At 39.0% G+C, this 16,480-nt stretch overlaps 4 protein-coding genes across 10 annotated transcripts in view; 2 read left to right on the top strand and 2 right to left on the bottom strand.

Annotated features, from left to right (window-relative positions):
* The window catches only part of LOC6650385 (dedicator of cytokinesis protein 3), a 28,785-nt gene extending 25,822 nt beyond the window's left edge, over positions 1-2,963 (top strand). For both annotated transcript variants that reach the window (XM_023180834.2, XM_002073112.4), the window contains one exon: positions 3-2,963. In XM_023180834.2, the coding sequence (XP_023036602.1) occupies positions 3-1,991 (1,989 nt within the window). In that variant the 3' untranslated portion in view covers positions 1,992-2,963. The remainder of the gene's footprint in view (positions 1-2) is intronic.
* A 632-nt stretch (positions 2,964-3,595) lies between these two features.
* LOC6650485 (ubiquitin-conjugating enzyme E2 J2) lies at positions 3,596-5,644 on the bottom strand. Of its 2 annotated transcripts, none has more exons than XM_023180840.2 (5): positions 5,243-5,644; positions 4,809-5,164; positions 4,679-4,749; positions 4,104-4,617; positions 3,596-3,936 (listed from the first exon to the last, which is right to left on the bottom strand). In XM_023180840.2, the coding sequence occupies exons 2-4, from the start codon at positions 5,107-5,109 to the stop codon at positions 4,117-4,119; spliced, it is 873 nt and encodes a 290-aa protein (XP_023036608.1). In that variant the 5' UTR covers positions 5,110-5,164; positions 5,243-5,644; the 3' UTR covers positions 3,596-3,936; positions 4,104-4,116. The 2 variants fall into 2 exon arrangements, with proteins under 2 accessions (XP_023036608.1, XP_002073147.1); XM_002073111.4 differs by having other exon boundaries at positions 3,596-3,919.
* Positions 5,645-6,815: 1,171 nt separating this feature from the next.
* LOC6650484 (unconventional myosin-Ia) lies at positions 6,816-13,232 on the top strand. 3 transcript variants are annotated; one of them, XM_023180835.2, is made up of 17 exons: positions 6,821-7,080; positions 7,153-7,268; positions 7,339-8,392; positions 8,450-8,513; positions 8,612-8,625; positions 8,695-8,779; positions 8,845-8,939; positions 8,998-9,145; positions 9,213-9,535; positions 9,604-9,851; positions 9,911-10,607; positions 10,702-10,761; positions 10,859-11,190; positions 11,255-11,390; positions 11,450-11,602; positions 11,662-11,789; positions 11,845-13,232. In XM_023180835.2, the coding sequence occupies exons 1-17, from the start codon at positions 6,976-6,978 to the stop codon at positions 11,966-11,968; spliced, it is 3,882 nt and encodes a 1,293-aa protein (XP_023036603.1). In that variant the 5' UTR covers positions 6,821-6,975; the 3' UTR covers positions 11,969-13,232. The 3 variants fall into 3 exon arrangements, with proteins under 3 accessions (XP_023036605.1, XP_023036603.1, XP_023036604.1); XM_023180836.2 differs by lacking the exons at positions 6,821-7,080; positions 7,153-7,268; positions 8,612-8,625 and having other exon boundaries at positions 8,338-8,392; XM_023180837.2 differs by lacking the exons at positions 8,612-8,625; positions 8,998-9,145; positions 9,213-9,535; ... (6 more) ...; positions 11,662-11,789; positions 11,845-13,232 and having other exon boundaries at positions 6,816-7,080; positions 8,845-8,901.
* Positions 13,233-13,338: 106 nt separating this feature from the next.
* LOC6650483 (4-coumarate--CoA ligase 1) lies at positions 13,339-15,967 on the bottom strand. 3 transcript variants are annotated; one of them, XM_047010512.1, is made up of 2 exons: positions 15,937-15,967; positions 13,339-15,231 (listed from the first exon to the last, which is right to left on the bottom strand). In XM_047010512.1, exon 2 carries the CDS (start codon positions 15,222-15,224, stop codon positions 13,590-13,592), a length of 1,635 nt encoding a protein of 544 aa, XP_046866468.1. In that variant the 5' UTR covers positions 15,225-15,231; positions 15,937-15,967; the 3' UTR covers positions 13,339-13,589. The 3 variants fall into 3 exon arrangements, with proteins under 3 accessions (XP_046866468.1, XP_002073145.1, XP_023036607.1); XM_002073109.4 differs by lacking the exon at positions 15,937-15,967 and adding an exon at positions 15,685-15,907; XM_023180839.2 differs by lacking the exon at positions 15,937-15,967 and adding an exon at positions 15,774-15,907.
* Positions 15,968-16,480: the final 513 nt, after the last annotated feature.

The raw sequence follows: 16,480 nt of genomic DNA, 5'->3' as shown, positions 1-16,480 counted from the left end.
AGAACAAGCAATTTGTCTATCGTGGTTTGGAATATGAGCGAATCGCTGCCTTTACGCAACGCCTGCAAACAGAATTTCCTAGTGCACAGATTCTGGGTAACAATAGCCCACCAGATAATACAATTCTAAATGGTCCCGAGCAGTATATACAGATAAGCAACGTGAGACCAGTGGGCGATGCCCAAGCTTTGAAAACGGCTATGGTCCCGGTGCCGGAGAAAATTTCACGTTTCTATGAAGTGAACGATGTGACGAGATTTATCTATGATCGACCCATGTATAAAGGACCCATTGACAAAGATAATGAATTCAAATCCCTTTGGATAGAACGGACAATATTGGAAATATCCAGTCCCTTGCCTGGTATCTTGCGCTGGTTTGAGGTTAAACACAAGTCCATGCAAGAACTGACCCCAGTGGAATATGCCTGCGAGATTATCGGAAATGCAAGCAAGGATCTGTCCGAACTTATTGTGCAATATCGGCGTGATCAGAAGAAGAATATAAATCCATTTTCAATGCGTCTGCAGGGAACAATCGATGCTAATGTTATGGGTGGCATTAGCAAGTATCAGGAAGCATTTTTTTCTGATCAGTTTCTCAAATCTCCACAAGGAGCCGGCCAACAAGCCAATGTTCAACGCCTCAAGGCCCTCATCCTTGAGCAGATTCAAATTCTAGAGCAAGCCCTGGAGTTGCATGGCCAGTTGGCACCCAGCGGTGTTCAGCCGTTGCACAATCGTCTTCTTGAAAGATTCTCGCAACTAAAACAGAGTCTTTCTGGCATGGGACGGTTAAAACGCAATTCAGAGAGTATAGTGAATACGCCGTTGCCTCCATTGCCCACAGAACAACGATCCACACAAGCGGCTGCCAGTAGCTCAAGTCCTAATCCCAGTTCCAATTCCAACGCCAACTCAAACTATGTGTACGATCTGGATGAGATATACACAAGGCCTGGCGACACATTAAGGCCCGTCGATCCTCACAATTCGTATCAGACTTTAAGCAAGGAGAGCCTAACTATTCCTTTGGATGACACACTTGCCCCTCCAGTGCCCAATCGGCCACGTTCGCAGAACTTCCTAACCAACGGAGCAGCGATTGATAGTCCCGAGGTGCCGCCGAAACGTCAGCCCTTAACAGGTGGTGGTGTTGCCGGTTCCCCGAACGCTCCGCCATTGCCGCCACGTGGAATAACTCCAGATAAAAGAGCTTCCAATCCTATGATTTTCAACGATTTTGGTGCCGGAGATTCTGTTGGCCGTCGACATTCGGCACAACAGCAGCAACATCAACACGGACAGAAATACTCTGTGGTAGACATTAGTTTCGATGATCCAGAGGCTGATCAGCAACCGCATTCGTTGCCACCAAATCTCCAAGAAGCCGGTGGGCATCTTAATGTCTGCTTTGCACCCAACGATTTTCGTGATTCCGGAATATCCACTACAAGCTCACGTGAGCTAAACCATATGAATCTTAATAATCTAAGTGAAGATTCCTCTTCCATATCAGTGAGTACGGTGCATCATCGTGATCACTGTCGGATTAGTTCGAATGGCAGTCTTGAGATGCAACCGGCAGCGGCATTAAGTTCAATGAACATCACCCAAAGAGAGAGTTCAACTAGCTCGTTTGATGTCGAAGATTTTCCAGTGCCACCGCCACCTATTCCGCCAAAATCATTGGCAGTCTCTAGCAATGGAGTTGTGGCCAACGAGGATGGACACTCACCTAATCCAAATACACACAATCATTCCAATAACAATCATCATTCTCATCACCATCACAATCATTCGCATTTAATGCAGCAGCCGCAGTCCCAGCAGAATGGCGATGGTGACGTTTATAGTTCGCCGCAGCCACAACAGATGAATGGGCTGGCTGGTGTTCTGCCGCCGCCATTGCCGTCTGCTGTTGAGACTGGTCAGGCGATTGCAGCGACAACATCTTCATCGAATCACCCACACGATGGCGGCACTTTTTGAGTTACAATATGTCGCTGCCAGCATCCACCCGATCAGCCGCATCAGCCACACAAGCCATCCTCGTCGACCTCGACTTCGGAGAGCACCTGCACAGATCAGATGGTCACTGACACTTCCACGGACTCTAGTTCGTCCACACAATCATTGACACCGCCGCCACCGCCATTGTCATTTCATGGCCAACTCCATCAATCTACGGGTTATTGCCAGGAGTGTCTATCATCGCCATCACCGCCACCTCCACCGGCCATTATAACGGAACAAGTACTTGTGCATGCCATGCCACCAGTGCCATCATTACAGCCCCACATTGAACATTGCTCCTGCGGCCTAAGTTTCTCCGTAGTGGAAAATCAACAAGATCAAAGGACAGGGGATACGATGCAGTATACTACCGAACTGAATTCCCATATGCATACGCATCGGCATCAGTGCAATGACCATATCAACAGTCAGGCCCATGCGCATGCCCAGACCGACTTCTCTTATGCCCAGCATTAAGTGAGAAATATTCAAAGGGCGTACATATATATATTTATATATATCTATGCCCACCTAGAGTGAGATTGAATTGATTTTAGTTGTGTTTATTTAATTTATAAGATCTAGCCAAAACTAGATTTCATTTGAGAAAGACAGATGTAACCTAGTCCATCTGGCTCTCATTTCATTATTGTAATTAGTTTCGGTGCCAAATCAAAGCCATGCAAATACGCATGCGCAATATAAACAGATGTTGTAACTAAAATAGGTTGCTTTAATTTATTTACAAGAAAAACAAAAAAAAACAAAAAAACGCAGTTTTACAATGTTAATACATATTTAGAACATACATATACACGGGGGAATTGTCGCTAAAGTTACTAAACCAATATATGCATATATTTATATAAATCTAATCCAATCTTTACCCATATACCTTGTAAGCGAATAAAGATATTAAAAATCAAATACTAAAACCAAAATACTTAACCATAAATCAAATGTAGAAATCCTACAAAAACAAAACAAATCACCGACGACGATGTGCAATGCAGTTTTTTACTCTAATCAAATGATTATACATATATAAATATATTAAAAGTTAAGAAATTTTAAAAGATTACGAAAATAGTTTTTTCAAATTTTTGTAAAATTTTTAAATACACATTATATACATTACTTTTAGAGCGCGTCTCAATCAAAAAGATACATATAAATACATACTATATATCCAAATATATATCATCAAAAAAATTAAATCATAATTTATACTAGTCAACAACAGATCGAATAAATATTTGAAATCGAATCGAAACGAAACGCAGAATACTAAACAAAACCTTATATCTGAAAGGAATAAACAAATTTAAGAATTTACTACAAATTAAATAAATAAAAAATATATAAATTATACAACAATATTTAAATTTGCTTTAAACTGAAAATCTTTCTAATTCTAATTATATTAAGGCATTATTAGCATTCCCGCCCAATTATAGGTAAACATCTGAAATTTGTTCACAAATTATTCAAAAAAGCTAGTCCATTAGTTGATTACGAAAATCTCATTCAGAAAAGGTTCTTTGGGATTAATTATTGTTAGGTAAATAATTACACTCGTATTAAATTTATAATTTGTACACGCATATGTTGCTCTTTTATTAATTTACAGAGATATCCTGGCCTCAATTATCTTGATTTAACTATGTGCTAAGACTGGATTAATATAACATAATGAATACATAACAAAAATTAAACAGTTTATATACTTTACAAATTTAATTTAAAGAAAATATGTTTCTTATGTTATTGCCAATAGTTTCAGACTAAACAGCGTTCAATCGGGGAACAAATTTTGTTTTGGAAAAAGGGAGAAGCATCGCAGGGAAATGTATATATTTTTTCGTTTTTAAGCTTCAGTCAGTTCTGTAAGACTTCTGCGGGGACTATATAGTAAAGTAAACTATATTATTATTATTATTATATATATATATAGATGTATATATATATAAATATGTAAGCGCATACACATATACAAAATTGTATGCATATGGTATACGTTTTGTGTATGTGTATAAATAGATAGAGGCTCAATTTTGTTTGCTTTTGTTTTTCGTATTGACTGCTTACTTAAGAGTTAATTCTATTCCTGATTCAGGTTCTTGATCACGTAATTCACGATGAGTGCAAATATCGCAAAGCAGATGATAATCACCAAATTTGCATAGATAGATTGCCAATTTAAGTAGGAATTTCCGGGACTATTTTGTAGAGATGCAGCTGCATTATTTCCAGTACCACCGTTCGCCAGAGCCGCAAAAGCTGCCCCAGCACCAGCCTGTCCATCGATAGCATCTTTTAGCGCACTGTTTGCATCTTGTGGCTGATTGGGATCCAGAGCAACGGCTGCGGCAACACCATTATTAGTAAGGCCATTGCAGCGATTCGCTCCCGTTGATGTAGAGGCTACACCGCTGCTTGGTGTTTGAACTCCCTGCAAACGCTGCTTAATCTCCTCAACGATTTCAGGAAAAAGTTCACAAAAGTTCGCATTACGCAGGTTAAATGCAAGTGATTTCTGTGCAAACACTTGTTTGTCATAGTTTGAAGACTCAATAGCTCCCAGAGTCGGTGTGCTTTCCAACTAAAAGTATTTTGAATACATTATTAATCAAACGCAACGGGTTGTAATGTAATTATTTTACCATAAAACTCAAGAGTCCCGTTAGTATAGTACCCACACACCATGTTGGATTCCAAGTGTCCGGGTGAAAATCTTTAATTTTAAAATTGTAAACACATTTTACTTTCATTGCTTGGCTAAGCGACAATTACCTGAAATGCTTAAACACAACCTGGTGTTTGTCTTGAAACGTCCATTTGGAGTTAACATATAGATCGATGGTGGCTTAAAGGGGAACTCGCGTGGAAACAGTAAAGTGCCATGATAGTATCCACCGTAGTATGGTGTATCCTCGGGCCCTTTAACACAATAATGCCATTCCAATATATTGTTCTGCAACGGCTCGGCTGTGATATATGGCAAGGGATCGCGTTTTAGTCGCATGTAATCCTGTTTCATTCGTGAAACAGCTGTGGGCTGTTTTCTCGTTCCAGACCCCGACGATGATGACATTGTCTCCAGAGAATTTTCGTGTTTTTTTTGTTGACTGTTTTGCTATATTGTTTTTCTAAAATGAAAAAAATACGGGACAAATCGAAAGTTTAGAATTTTCGCACACACACACAGATACGGATAAGTTACATACTGTGTTGCCTTTGTTTTGTAGGTGGATCAGAAGTGCGAATAAGATAAGAGTCAAGGCCGAGAACTTAAGGAAGTATACACGTGGCCAATCCGATTCCCAATTAACTTGCAACCTCTATAGGCACACATATATAATTGACAATATAGTCCTCTCTCGCCTCTTAGCCACCCACTCGGTCACTTTCTTCCCTCCTCCGACTGGTATCCAATTAAATAAAAAAAAATAGTTTGGACTTTTGCCTGGGAATGCTTGATTGCCACTTTTTTAACTAGATTTTGTTTGAGCTATATCAGATGAGTGAAAAGTGAATGTTTTAATGTTTTTTTTTTGCTGTTCCGTTCCACTTTTCTTTTTTTTATTTTGTAAATTATAATTGTAATATTACAGCTGCGAATCGAGTGAGAAAAAACAGACAAATGCTCAACGAAAGCAACAAAAACAAACCACAAAGTACGGTAACACAGTATGAGGTAGATAGCTATAATCTAGCTATTTACATCGTTGTGCAGTTTCTCTTGTTTTTCTAAACATTAGGGATTTCTTTCTTAAAAACAAACTAGCCATTAAGGGGAAATCCCATTGATCTGTTACTAGACCTTTTTATGTTAGTGGACATTATTCACTCACACTTACTTTGCGTAGTCTAAGTATTATCTTAATTACTGACATTTGAAGCCTAATGGCTCTAAAAAATGATAACTTGTCACATCAGTATCAATTTCAGTCTTCTGAGATCGTGAATATAGTATTCCTCAACAAGTTAGTGTAGACTGTAATCTAATCCAACTTTTTCGCATAATTTTTTAACCTTTAATTCGAATTCTTTACTATAACGTCCTTAAAAATGGATCCCTGGTTTTGTTGGGACGTCGATAGTTGTCTACAAATGTGACCACATTTTAAAGCACAAAATGTTTTCTTCAGTTGTTGTTACACACAAAACAACAGGAACTTTACAGTGTGAAAGGTAAACAAAAACTGGAGAAGGTTGTAGGAACGTCTTAATACCCTTGTAAATTGGTATTTCTTTTAAAAATAACTTATTTGATATCCGAACGGAAATCTTTCAATACGGTTTATTAATTATTAAATATTTATTTAATTTTCGTTTCGTGAAAATAAAACGGTTTTAAAATTAGTCAAATCTATATACACACCATATATGTACATATATACATATAGAATTCGAATTATTCAAAAATGCATGCATATGTATGTATGTATGTATGTATGGGTACTCCGATGCACACCGATAATGTGTGATTCTATGCAAACTTCATATACTCTTTTTTGGGCAAAACTACGGTAAAAGAAAAGCAGCAATAAAATTGTGACAAAAAAATACAAATATTTATTTTAAATAAATCTGAATTGCACCCACAAAGGCATTGAGACATTCGAAATCCATAAATATGTGTATGTATGTATGTACATACCTGCTTATACATGCGGATGTATGTACATACATAAAGACGTTCTTATGTATGTATGTATGCGAGTACTTTAGCAGAGAAAATGAAAATCAATAATTCAATTCAATCAAAACACAAAATTGTTGCCCAGATGTAAGCACGCTTGCAATAAATTATGCAATTGTTGCACATTTTCACACTTGAATCTTCTCCCAGTGGTTAATTGTGTTTGTGTATTTGGTTTCTGTGCTTTATTACAGTAGATAAATGTTCAAATGTTAAAAATAAATTCCTTCGTTGTGGCTGTTGTTAAAAGGCGCAATGGAAGAGGAAATTGGCACTTGGGACTCGGTGCTGCTGGAGAATCTCTCCGAGGATAGTTTTATCAGCAATATACATCAGCGCTATAAGCGTGACTATATTTATGTAAGTCATGTCGTTAATAATCAATGAAATTAAACACATCAACTAATTTGCCAACTATTGCTCTTTGGTTAGACGTATATTGGAACCTCTGTGGTCGCATTAAATCCATATCATCACATATCCGAGCACTCGCTGGACAATGTGCGCAACTATGGCAATAAAGGCATCTTTCAGCTGCCGCCTCACATGTGAGTGAATTTGGGTTTGGCATTTTTTGCAACAATTTGTTAATGATGATATTAATCTTGTCATTTGTAGTTACGGGCTTACCAATCTTGCGTACCAGTCGCTTAAAGATCAGAGCGAGGATCAGTGCGTTTTGCTCACTGGCGAAAGCGGAGCGGGGAAAACAGAGACATTTAAAATGATTGTCAATTTCCTAACCCACATACAAGAACGCTCGCTGTGCAGCACACCGAATGTCCTGCGAAAGCAATCCTCTACAAGCTCAACAAGCAGTGGTGTTGTGCATTCTCATCGTCGAGCATCCAGCAGTTGCTCGGGTACTGCCAACTTTATTATTTGCAAGAATCGAGTGGATAATCCTTCTGTCGGAATTTCACGCCGTCAGTCACCATCCCCGGGACCTTCGCAACGATCCAGAACGAGAGCCGATAGCATAGAACGACAGACCAGGCGAAATATTCGTGAAAAAATTGTCGATTTTGATTTCTCACATCACAAGAGCAGCGAAAACATTAGTGTACTAAATGAATCGCATGCCCATCATTTGCATCCAGCCAAGTCGTGCTTTAAGCATCAACAGACTCAAGCTAACGCCTGCCTAGCCACGCCCATTGCCTTGAAGGCAGGCGGCTGTAGCAGTAGTTCACCCAAATATATGCTGACTGCTTATGGCAGTGGCAGTGGCAGTGGGTGTCGTCAGTGTGGTCACAGTAAATGCATACGAGCTCAGAGCCTGGAGAAAGAGGAGCAAGCCCTGCGCGGCAGTAATAGTCGTTTGGCCAGTGTCCATAAAATGCAGCCGCAACGTGGGAGTTGTTCGAATCTTATACGGCAGCATTCAACGGAGAGTCAGCCAGAACGAGAACGAGATCGACATTCTCTAATGGGCTCCACGCAGCGCATTTCCTTATATGACGCCCACAAGATAAGTAAAGTCTTGGCCGAACTGCCCCAGCCACCGCCGCCAACAAGTAGCATCTCCCCGACACCCTCCGCCAGCTCGTCGCTTCATCGACGTCACAAATCTCCAAGTCAAAGATTACGTGAATGCGTCACCTGTGCGGATGTCTTTCTGGAAGCCATGGGTAATGCCTGTACTCTGAAAAACAATAACTCCAGCCGATATGTAAGATATTTTTGAATCTAATTGTAAATGATTTAATTAATTCGTTCTTGCTTTCAGGGTAAACTATTTGACATTGAAATCGATTTTAAGGGCGATCCTATGGGGGTACACATCACACACTGTAAGTTTTAACATAAGCAAAGATCTATATATATATATATATATATATATAAGAATATAACAAATGAATATTGTTACTTCTTTCATGCATCTGTAAAGATATGTTGGAAAAGGTTTGCTCGTCTATTCCCTAATATTTTAGTCACTTAGTTTATAAATGTTTTCTTTTATTTTCTCAACAGACTCGAATAACAGATACTACTATTGGCGAGCGAAATTTTCATATTTTTTATCAATTATTATTGGGAGCCGATCTTCAATTACTAAGTAACTATAATAACGATTTCTGGAAAATTATTTATAAAATTAAATTAATTTTCTAATTACTATAGAATCCCTTAAACTCTACCGTAATGTAGAGAGATACGAACTGCTGCGCAACACAACTGCCATGGAGGAGGATCGTTCCAATTTTCATTATACAAAGGTATATATACTTATAATCAGTCAATTTTTACTTTTACGAACATGTTATGCCCTTAAAGCGATCCCTGGATGTTCTGGGTCTTTGCTGTGATGAGATTAACTCAATTTTTCGCGTCATTGCCGTAGTTTTGAAGCTTGGAAATTTTATTTTTGTGCCTGTGACGAATATTGATGGCACCGAGGGATGTCAGGTTTCCAATGTTTATGGTGAGTTTGTAATGCCAGTTATTCGGGTCCAATTGCTAAATTTCGTTTTTGGTTTTTCAACCAATAGAGGTTCAAGAGACAGCCCAGTTGCTTAATCTCGAAGCTCAAGTTCTAATCAATTGCCTTACAAGAGCAAATAGTTCAAACAGCAGCCATGAGGATGTGGGCAGCGAAATGGATGCTCGACAGGCGGCCAGTAATCGTAACACACTCTGCCGGACACTTTATAGTCGCCTTTTCACATGGCTAGTTAACAAAATTAATGAAACACTCAAGTCCAACCAGCGCGAAAAGAATTTAGCCTTACTGGATTTCTATGGATTCGAGGTTCTTGATCATAATTCCTTTGAACAGTTTGCCATCAATTACAGTGCAGAGAAGATACACCAGGTAAGTGCTTAACCAACTAAACATAAATGGATTTTTTTTATTCTAATTTTCATTTTATTGGTCATCAGAATTTTGTTTTCCATGTTTTGCGCTCGGAACAAGAGCTTTATATGCGTGAGGGTCTGGAATGGTCGCGCATTGATTATTTTGATAATGAATCTATATGCGAGTTGATCGATAAGCCCAGCTATGGTATATTAAGTCTGATCAATGAGTCACATTTAAGTAACAATGAGGCATTGTTGCTGCGTATCCAACAATGTTGTGCAGGACATCCAAATTTTATGACCAGCGGTAGCAACTCTATGTGCTTTCAGTGAGTATATTAACATTTTTGTATCATCGAAGATATTATAATCGTGTTATTCCCTTTAGAATTCGTCATTTTGCCAATGTGGTGAACTATTCGATTAATCGCTTTTTAGAGAAAAACTCGGATATGTTGCCAAAATATATAAGTGGTGCTTTCTATCAGAGTAAACTATCGTTGGTTCAAAGCCTCTTCCCAGAGGGAAATCCCCGCAGGCAAGCCACGAAAAAGCCATCGACACTAGCTTCTAATATACGCACTCAACTGCAGACACTCCTCGCGATTGTTAAACATCGACGTACACACTATGTGTTCTGCATTAAGCCCAACGAGGGCAAGCAACCGCATCAGTTTGATTTGGCCTTGGTGCAGCATCAGGTTCGCTACATGTCATTAATGCCTTTGGTACATCTCTGTCGCACTGGCCACTGTTTCCATCTGTTGCACGTAAAGTTCTTTCATCGCTACAAGTTGCTCAACAGTCTCACCTGGCCGCATTTCCATGGCGGCAGTCAGGTGGAGGGAATCGCGCTTATTATACGCAATCTGCCTTTACCCTCAGCCGAGTTTACCATTGGCACCAAAAATGTGTTCGTGCGTAGTCCCCGCACTGTTTACGAGTTGGAGCAGTTTCGTCGCCTGCGTATCGGCGAGCTGGCCGTACTCATACAAAAGATGTTTCGCATGTATCATGCGAGGAAACGATACCAGCGGATGAGGCACAGTCAGATGGTTATCTCCAGTGCCTGGCGAACGTGGCGTGTAAGTAGATAGATGCTAATCGGCCAATGCATGATAAAACCAATCAATCAATCTCTTATTTCTAATTTCTGCATGTTGACTTATCTGTCTATAGGAATGCCGTTTTGGTATTCCTTTCACGGGTCGTAGACATCTGTGGAGTTTATATCGTGTTGTAAGCATGTTGCATGTTGCTTCTTTTAATTTTGATCTATCGACAATGTTAAATTTCGAATTTATACAATGTATTTCTTTTTGCATTTACGACTCAGGCCCGCGAAGAGTATCGTTCGCTAAAGTACAAACGGCAAGTTAAATGGGCGATCGATGTAATCGGTCGCTACTATCGTCAATGGAAGATACGTCAGTTCCTGCTTACCATACCACTGCGTCTGCCGCCCAATACATTGAGTCCGCTATCCACAGAGTGGCCAGCATCTCCTGTCTTTTTGGCCGACGCCTCGCGATTATTGCGCTCCATTTATCATCGCTGGAAATGCTACATCTATCGGAACTCTTTTGATCAAACTGCTCGCAATCGTATGAGAGAAAAGGTGACAGCCAGCATTATTTTCAAGGATCGTAAGGCTTCTTATGCGCGAAGGTATTAGGAAACTTTTCCCAACATCTATTAAATCTAAAATATAATCCAATTTATTTGATTACAGTGTCGGCCATCCATTTGTGGGTGATTATGTTCGTCTGCGCCACAATCAGCAGTGGAAGAAGATCTGCGCCGAAACCAATGATCAGTATGTCGTCTTCGCCGACATAATCAATAAGATAGCACGATCGAGTGGCAAGGTAAAATCTTTGTTGTATTGATCTAAATCTATACTATATATATGGTAATTCTTTTTTAGTTTGTACCCATACTTCTGGTGCTATCCACTTCATCGCTACTGTTGCTCGACCAGAGAACGCTGCAAATCAAGTACAGAGTGCCTGCCTCAGAGATATATCGTATGTCTTTGAGCCCCTATCTAGACGACATTGCTGTTTTTCATGTGAAGGCGGTAAGAATTAGGTGAAGTTTATATAATTGGACGTTTGCCTCAATTTACACTCTTTACAGTCGGAGTTTGGTCGCAAAAAGGGAGATTTTGTATTTCAAACGGGCCATGTTATTGAAATTGTTACGAAAATGTTTCTGGTTATACAAAATGCCACAGGCAAACCACCAGAGATACACATAAGCACAGAGTGAGTATTCGTTGAGTCTATGCGGAATATTTAATGCTAAATTTGATAATTATAGATTTGAAGCGAATTTTGGCCAACAGACTGTCATCTTCTCGTTTAAATACGGTGGCATGTCGGATTTAGCACAAGGCCCGCCAAAGGTCACGCGCAAGGGAAATCGCATGGAGATTATTGTATGATCCAAAACAATAAGAACCTTTGGCTGTTAGACAATTTTAATTAGGCCAAAGTCGAGGTCCACATAAAAGTTTCAAAATTTGTACGAGTCAGCATGCAATTGCATATTTTAATATTTCATACATTTTGCAATATGGTCCTAGGGATCAAAATACAAATGTTTAGTAATATCTACATAAACATACTCACACACACACACACACACACACACACACCTATACAGACAAAGACAAGTTTAGTTCAACAGACAATCAGAATAAACCAATTTGTTGTCAAAATTGTGCCAAACGATTGAACCGATTCAAGAAACTAAAGTTGTGCCAATATCTAATTTAAAATTGCACTATTTCGTGTTTTAATCTTATCATTGTAAACGAAATTAATTGGCCACTGAATTTTTATATTAATGTGCATATGCAGGGACGGATTAAATGTTTGTTCCCAAAATCAGTACAATGTCTCAAAAAAACAAAAAAAAAATTGCAATCCAATTTTAATTCAAATTTGAATATTTTTTATGTATTCTACACCCATATGCATTAGAGAATATGCATTCCTATCCTTTAACATACAATTCATAGTTAATATTAAATGAGATCTCTTTTTACCATCCGTCTCTGTATAAATGCACAGAATTTTTTCAAATTAGTTTTAAGTGTAAGCCAAGCACCAAGTCTATTAGCATTGCAAGTGCAAGAATAAGTACATACGTATTTAATATGAGGCCCAGACAGACAAACATACACACATACATACATACAATGTGGGACAGATACCAACCACAGACAGAAAGAAGTTTTAACACAAACTATATAATGTTTCCGGTATAGAAACCAAGGCATTTCTTCTATATTTAAGGTTTCATACACAATAATTAGTAAACTAATGCTAGAAAACACAGATTATATATCTATATAAATCTGTACAAATAAACCAGAGAAACACAAATTAAATTCCATATACAATAAATTGCTATTTACGACGTCTCCAAAAAACCGGACACAGAATAAGAGAGAAAAAAGATAAACTTTTCCCACAAAAAAATGAAAAACAAAATGTTAATTAAGTAACACTATTTACAAGACAGATGATGTGTAGTTAAATATTGACATATATATACATATATATATATATATATACAACATATATGAGAATTAATAATGAATCTATATGTAGAAACCGACAAACAAATTATATGAAAGTTTGTTATAGAAGAACGTAACGTACGTAGTTGTTTAATTATAACTTGTTATTGATAGTTCGGAACATCAAATGTGTAAATTCTAACTTGCAGCAGAGGGCACCGGTTAGGATGAAATTAATCGAAACATTCCGGAAATATTTAAAAAACACATACAATGCATACAATACATACGTATTTAAATAGTTTTTATTTAGGTTTTTAATACAAATGAAAGCCAAATTAAAGTAAAATGAAACCCAACCAGTTGGTAGTTAAAAAAAAAAAACAAAAGGAAACGATAAAAACAAAGTTTAGCAATAATAATAAAGCATACGTTTAGCAATATCTTTGTACAATTCATGTTTGCCCAGGGGGAATATCTATATCTTAGGGAAATATTGATAGCCATATCTTTTCCTTCCTTTCCTTCTCCGAATGTTTTACAATTTGGACTTTGGTTTTTTCAGCATATTGCGGAGCACACGACGCAGGATTTTACCACTAGGATTCTTTGGTATTTCATCTACAAAGATCACACCACCTCTCAAACGTTTGGCTGGCGATGCGTGATCATTGACAAACTTGATGACTTCATCTTCTGTTAGCTGGACACCCGCCTGCTTGACCACAAATGCTAAGGGCAATTCCCCAGCCTCTTCGTCCGGCTTGCCAATGACGGCAGCATCCTTAATCTTGTCATTCGTCAGTAACAGGGCCTCGATTTCCGCCGGCGGTACCTGGAAGCCCTTGTATTTGATTAACTCCTTGATTCGATCCACAATAAAGAACTCGAAATCATTGTCATAGTAACCAATGTCTCCGGTGTGCAACCAACCATCTTTAATGGCCGTTTGTGTGGACTTGGCATCACCGATGTAGCCTTTCATAATACCATCGCCTTTGAAGCACAGTTCACCCCGCTCATTCGCTCCTAGAAGTTTGCCAGTGTCAGGATCAATGACTTTGGCATAGATGCCAACCTTTAGGACGCCCACACTGCCGGGTTTACAGAACTCATCGTTTTGCACCAAAACACTAAGCGTCGATTCGCTCAGTCCATATCCCTGACGAATGAAAGGCACTCCAATGCGCTCCTTGATCTGATCCTCAGTCTCCCGACTAAGTGGGGCAGCACCGCAGAGGAGCACCATCAGTGATGATAAATCGTATTTATCTACAATGGGATGCTTGGCCAAGAAGACCATCAATGGAGGAACCATAAATGCCATCATTACCCGATATTTCTCAATGGCCGAGAGGAACAAATTCTCCTCAAACTTGGGTAAATAGACCAACCGGGTGCCCATTACGGCAGTGGTTATCAATGTGAGGCAGCCAAATGCATGGAACCATGGAATCACTGTTAGCAAAGTGACTTCAGAGAGCGGAATCATTGTAGGTTGAATCTGTGAATCCAGAGTGGCCAATAGATTCATTTGCGTTAACTGCACTCCTTTAGGCATGCCCGTGGTACCTGATGAGCACACAATAAGAGCCACATCGTCGTTCTTATTGGCCAGAGGCGATAAGAAATCTGGCTTCGTCTTAAACTTCTCATTATCCATCATATCGTCAAATTGATAGAGGTTGTTAAAGTTCTTGGAGGTACCGCTTAGAGCAATGATGCCCTTGACAAATTTGTTCTTGCTGGCCACTTTGGCAATCCGATCGACGGTTATTTTTGATGCTAAGATTATCTTTGGCTTCGATAGATTAATAGCATGATCCACTTCTCGCTCAGAGTAGGTAACATTCAGAGGCGCCACAGTAGCGCCGACTGCGAAACCGGCAAACATTGCCAAGGCAAAATTGACGCTGTTTTCGCTGGAGAGGCCGATGACATCATTGTGCTTCACTCCCAATTTCTGGAGAATGTACGCCAATCGAACGATGCGACTATGCATAAAGCTGGCTGTATATTCCGTTCCAGTAACAGCATCAATCATAACCGTCTGTTCGCCAAAGCTTTTATACTTATCCAAAACGAATTGACCCAAAGATCTGTAGTCCTGGGCTTCCCTAGCGGTCACAGGACCGCCATAGACAATATTCCCAGGTAGCAGTGTTGAAGTCATTCTTGAACTGCAATGAAAATGAAAATTTCGCACAAAATTAAGATTTTCCGGGGGTTGGTTTTTGCATACATGGAACGCGTGGTTCGTGGCTCTTAAGAAATTTAGATTTGTACACTTTGAACTGAACCCCCCATACTCATACTAATCTAATCTTAGCTGGCCGAGGGACAGAAATCTTTTAGCTCTAGCTAAAGTTCATCGATGCACATATGTACGTATATACATACATACTTATATGGAAAATATTTGGCTATCTATTAAAATAAGCACCGTTCAAACAAAATAGACAAGTTCCAAAGGTCGGTGGGCGCTAAAAGATGAATCCCGCCCCATGAAATATGCCTTATCAATTAAAGGAGTGGTAAAATTGTCATCCAATTGATATACGCTAGTGGTCTTAATATATTATTCCTCCGTGGTCTCAAAGTTTTAAGTTCATTTTGGATTTTTATCAACTCACACTTTTTTTGGGGAGGTTACAATTGACAGAAGAAAATACAAAAAAAGCGAATGCGGCCCGTTTCGTTCGCTTACGGCTTTACTACTAACTTTTCTAGCTGCTCCCGCTCCCCAAGGCAACCAATCTCGCGTTGTTTATGGCACGATTAGATTAACGTATCTGATAATGCAAGGTTTTCTCTAGGTTTTTTGTTGTTGTAACTAGTGCGCAGGCGCATCCAATAACATATCCAGTTTATGTGGAAGTACATACATCAGTATTTGGGTGTAATTTTTACTAATGTAACCGAAAGAGCACGAAGAGATGAGAAAAGGGAATAATAACAAAATCAACACAAAACAGCTGATTGTTATCGGCTATCGAAAAATAAGTGGCAACACTCTTATATTCCTTTTTATTTAAAAATACGTTAGAAGACAACTGCAAATGGGCAAGTAAAAAATAAGTTATATATGTATATACATTTACTTTCTTAAGATAATCTTTTATCTAATTTAAACCTATAATTTACAAGGAGGAGACTTCTTTTTTGGATGTACCGGCGGATTGGCTATTGAAAGACTTGATGAATTGTTCCTTCAGCAGTCCTGTCTAACGGAATGGAAAAATGCTAATCCAGATTATTTCATTTGGGTGGATCCACTAGTCGGTACCACCGAGTATCCACAGGGTATCAAAGCTGATGATTTAAAATCTATGTCCATGTGCAAACCTGCCAATTTATCTTTCGTACGCTTTGCTGAAACCACAAGGCGGTTTATTGACCGATATCAATGGTCACCAATGAGAGTTATGA

This window comes from Drosophila willistoni, chromosome 3R, assembly GCF_018902025.1.
Source record: "Drosophila willistoni isolate 14030-0811.24 chromosome 3R, UCI_dwil_1.1, whole genome shotgun sequence".
Classification (NCBI taxonomy): Eukaryota; Metazoa; Arthropoda; class Insecta; order Diptera; family Drosophilidae; genus Drosophila; species Drosophila willistoni.
The sequence above is the reverse complement of the archived record's forward strand: the minus strand, read 5'-3'. Positions and strand labels throughout refer to the sequence as shown.

Excerpts from the sequence above, each read along its gene's own strand:
- LOC6650485 (XM_023180840.2), bottom strand. The coding sequence starts at position 5,109 with ATGTCATCATCGTCGGGGTCTGGAACGAGAAAACAGCCCACAGCTGTT. Across the intron at positions 4,750-4,808 it reads GTTGTGTTTAAGCATTTCAG|ATTTTCACCCGGACACTTGG; the intron begins GTAATTGTCGCT and ends TTAAAATTAAAG. Across the intron at positions 4,618-4,678 it reads CGGGACTCTTGAGTTTTATG|TTGGAAAGCACACCGACTCT; the intron begins GTAAAATAATTA and ends AAATACTTTTAG.
- LOC6650484 (XM_023180835.2), top strand. The coding sequence starts at position 6,976 with ATGGAAGAGGAAATTGGCACTTGGGACTCGGTGCTGCTGGAGAATCTC. Across the intron at positions 7,081-7,152 it reads ATAAGCGTGACTATATTTAT|ACGTATATTGGAACCTCTGT; the intron begins GTAAGTCATGTC and ends CTCTTTGGTTAG. Across the intron at positions 9,852-9,910 it reads AGCAACTCTATGTGCTTTCA|AATTCGTCATTTTGCCAATG; the intron begins GTGAGTATATTA and ends TATTCCCTTTAG.
- LOC6650483 (XM_047010512.1), bottom strand. The coding sequence starts at position 15,224 with ATGACTTCAACACTGCTACCTGGGAATATTGTCTATGGCGGTCCTGTG.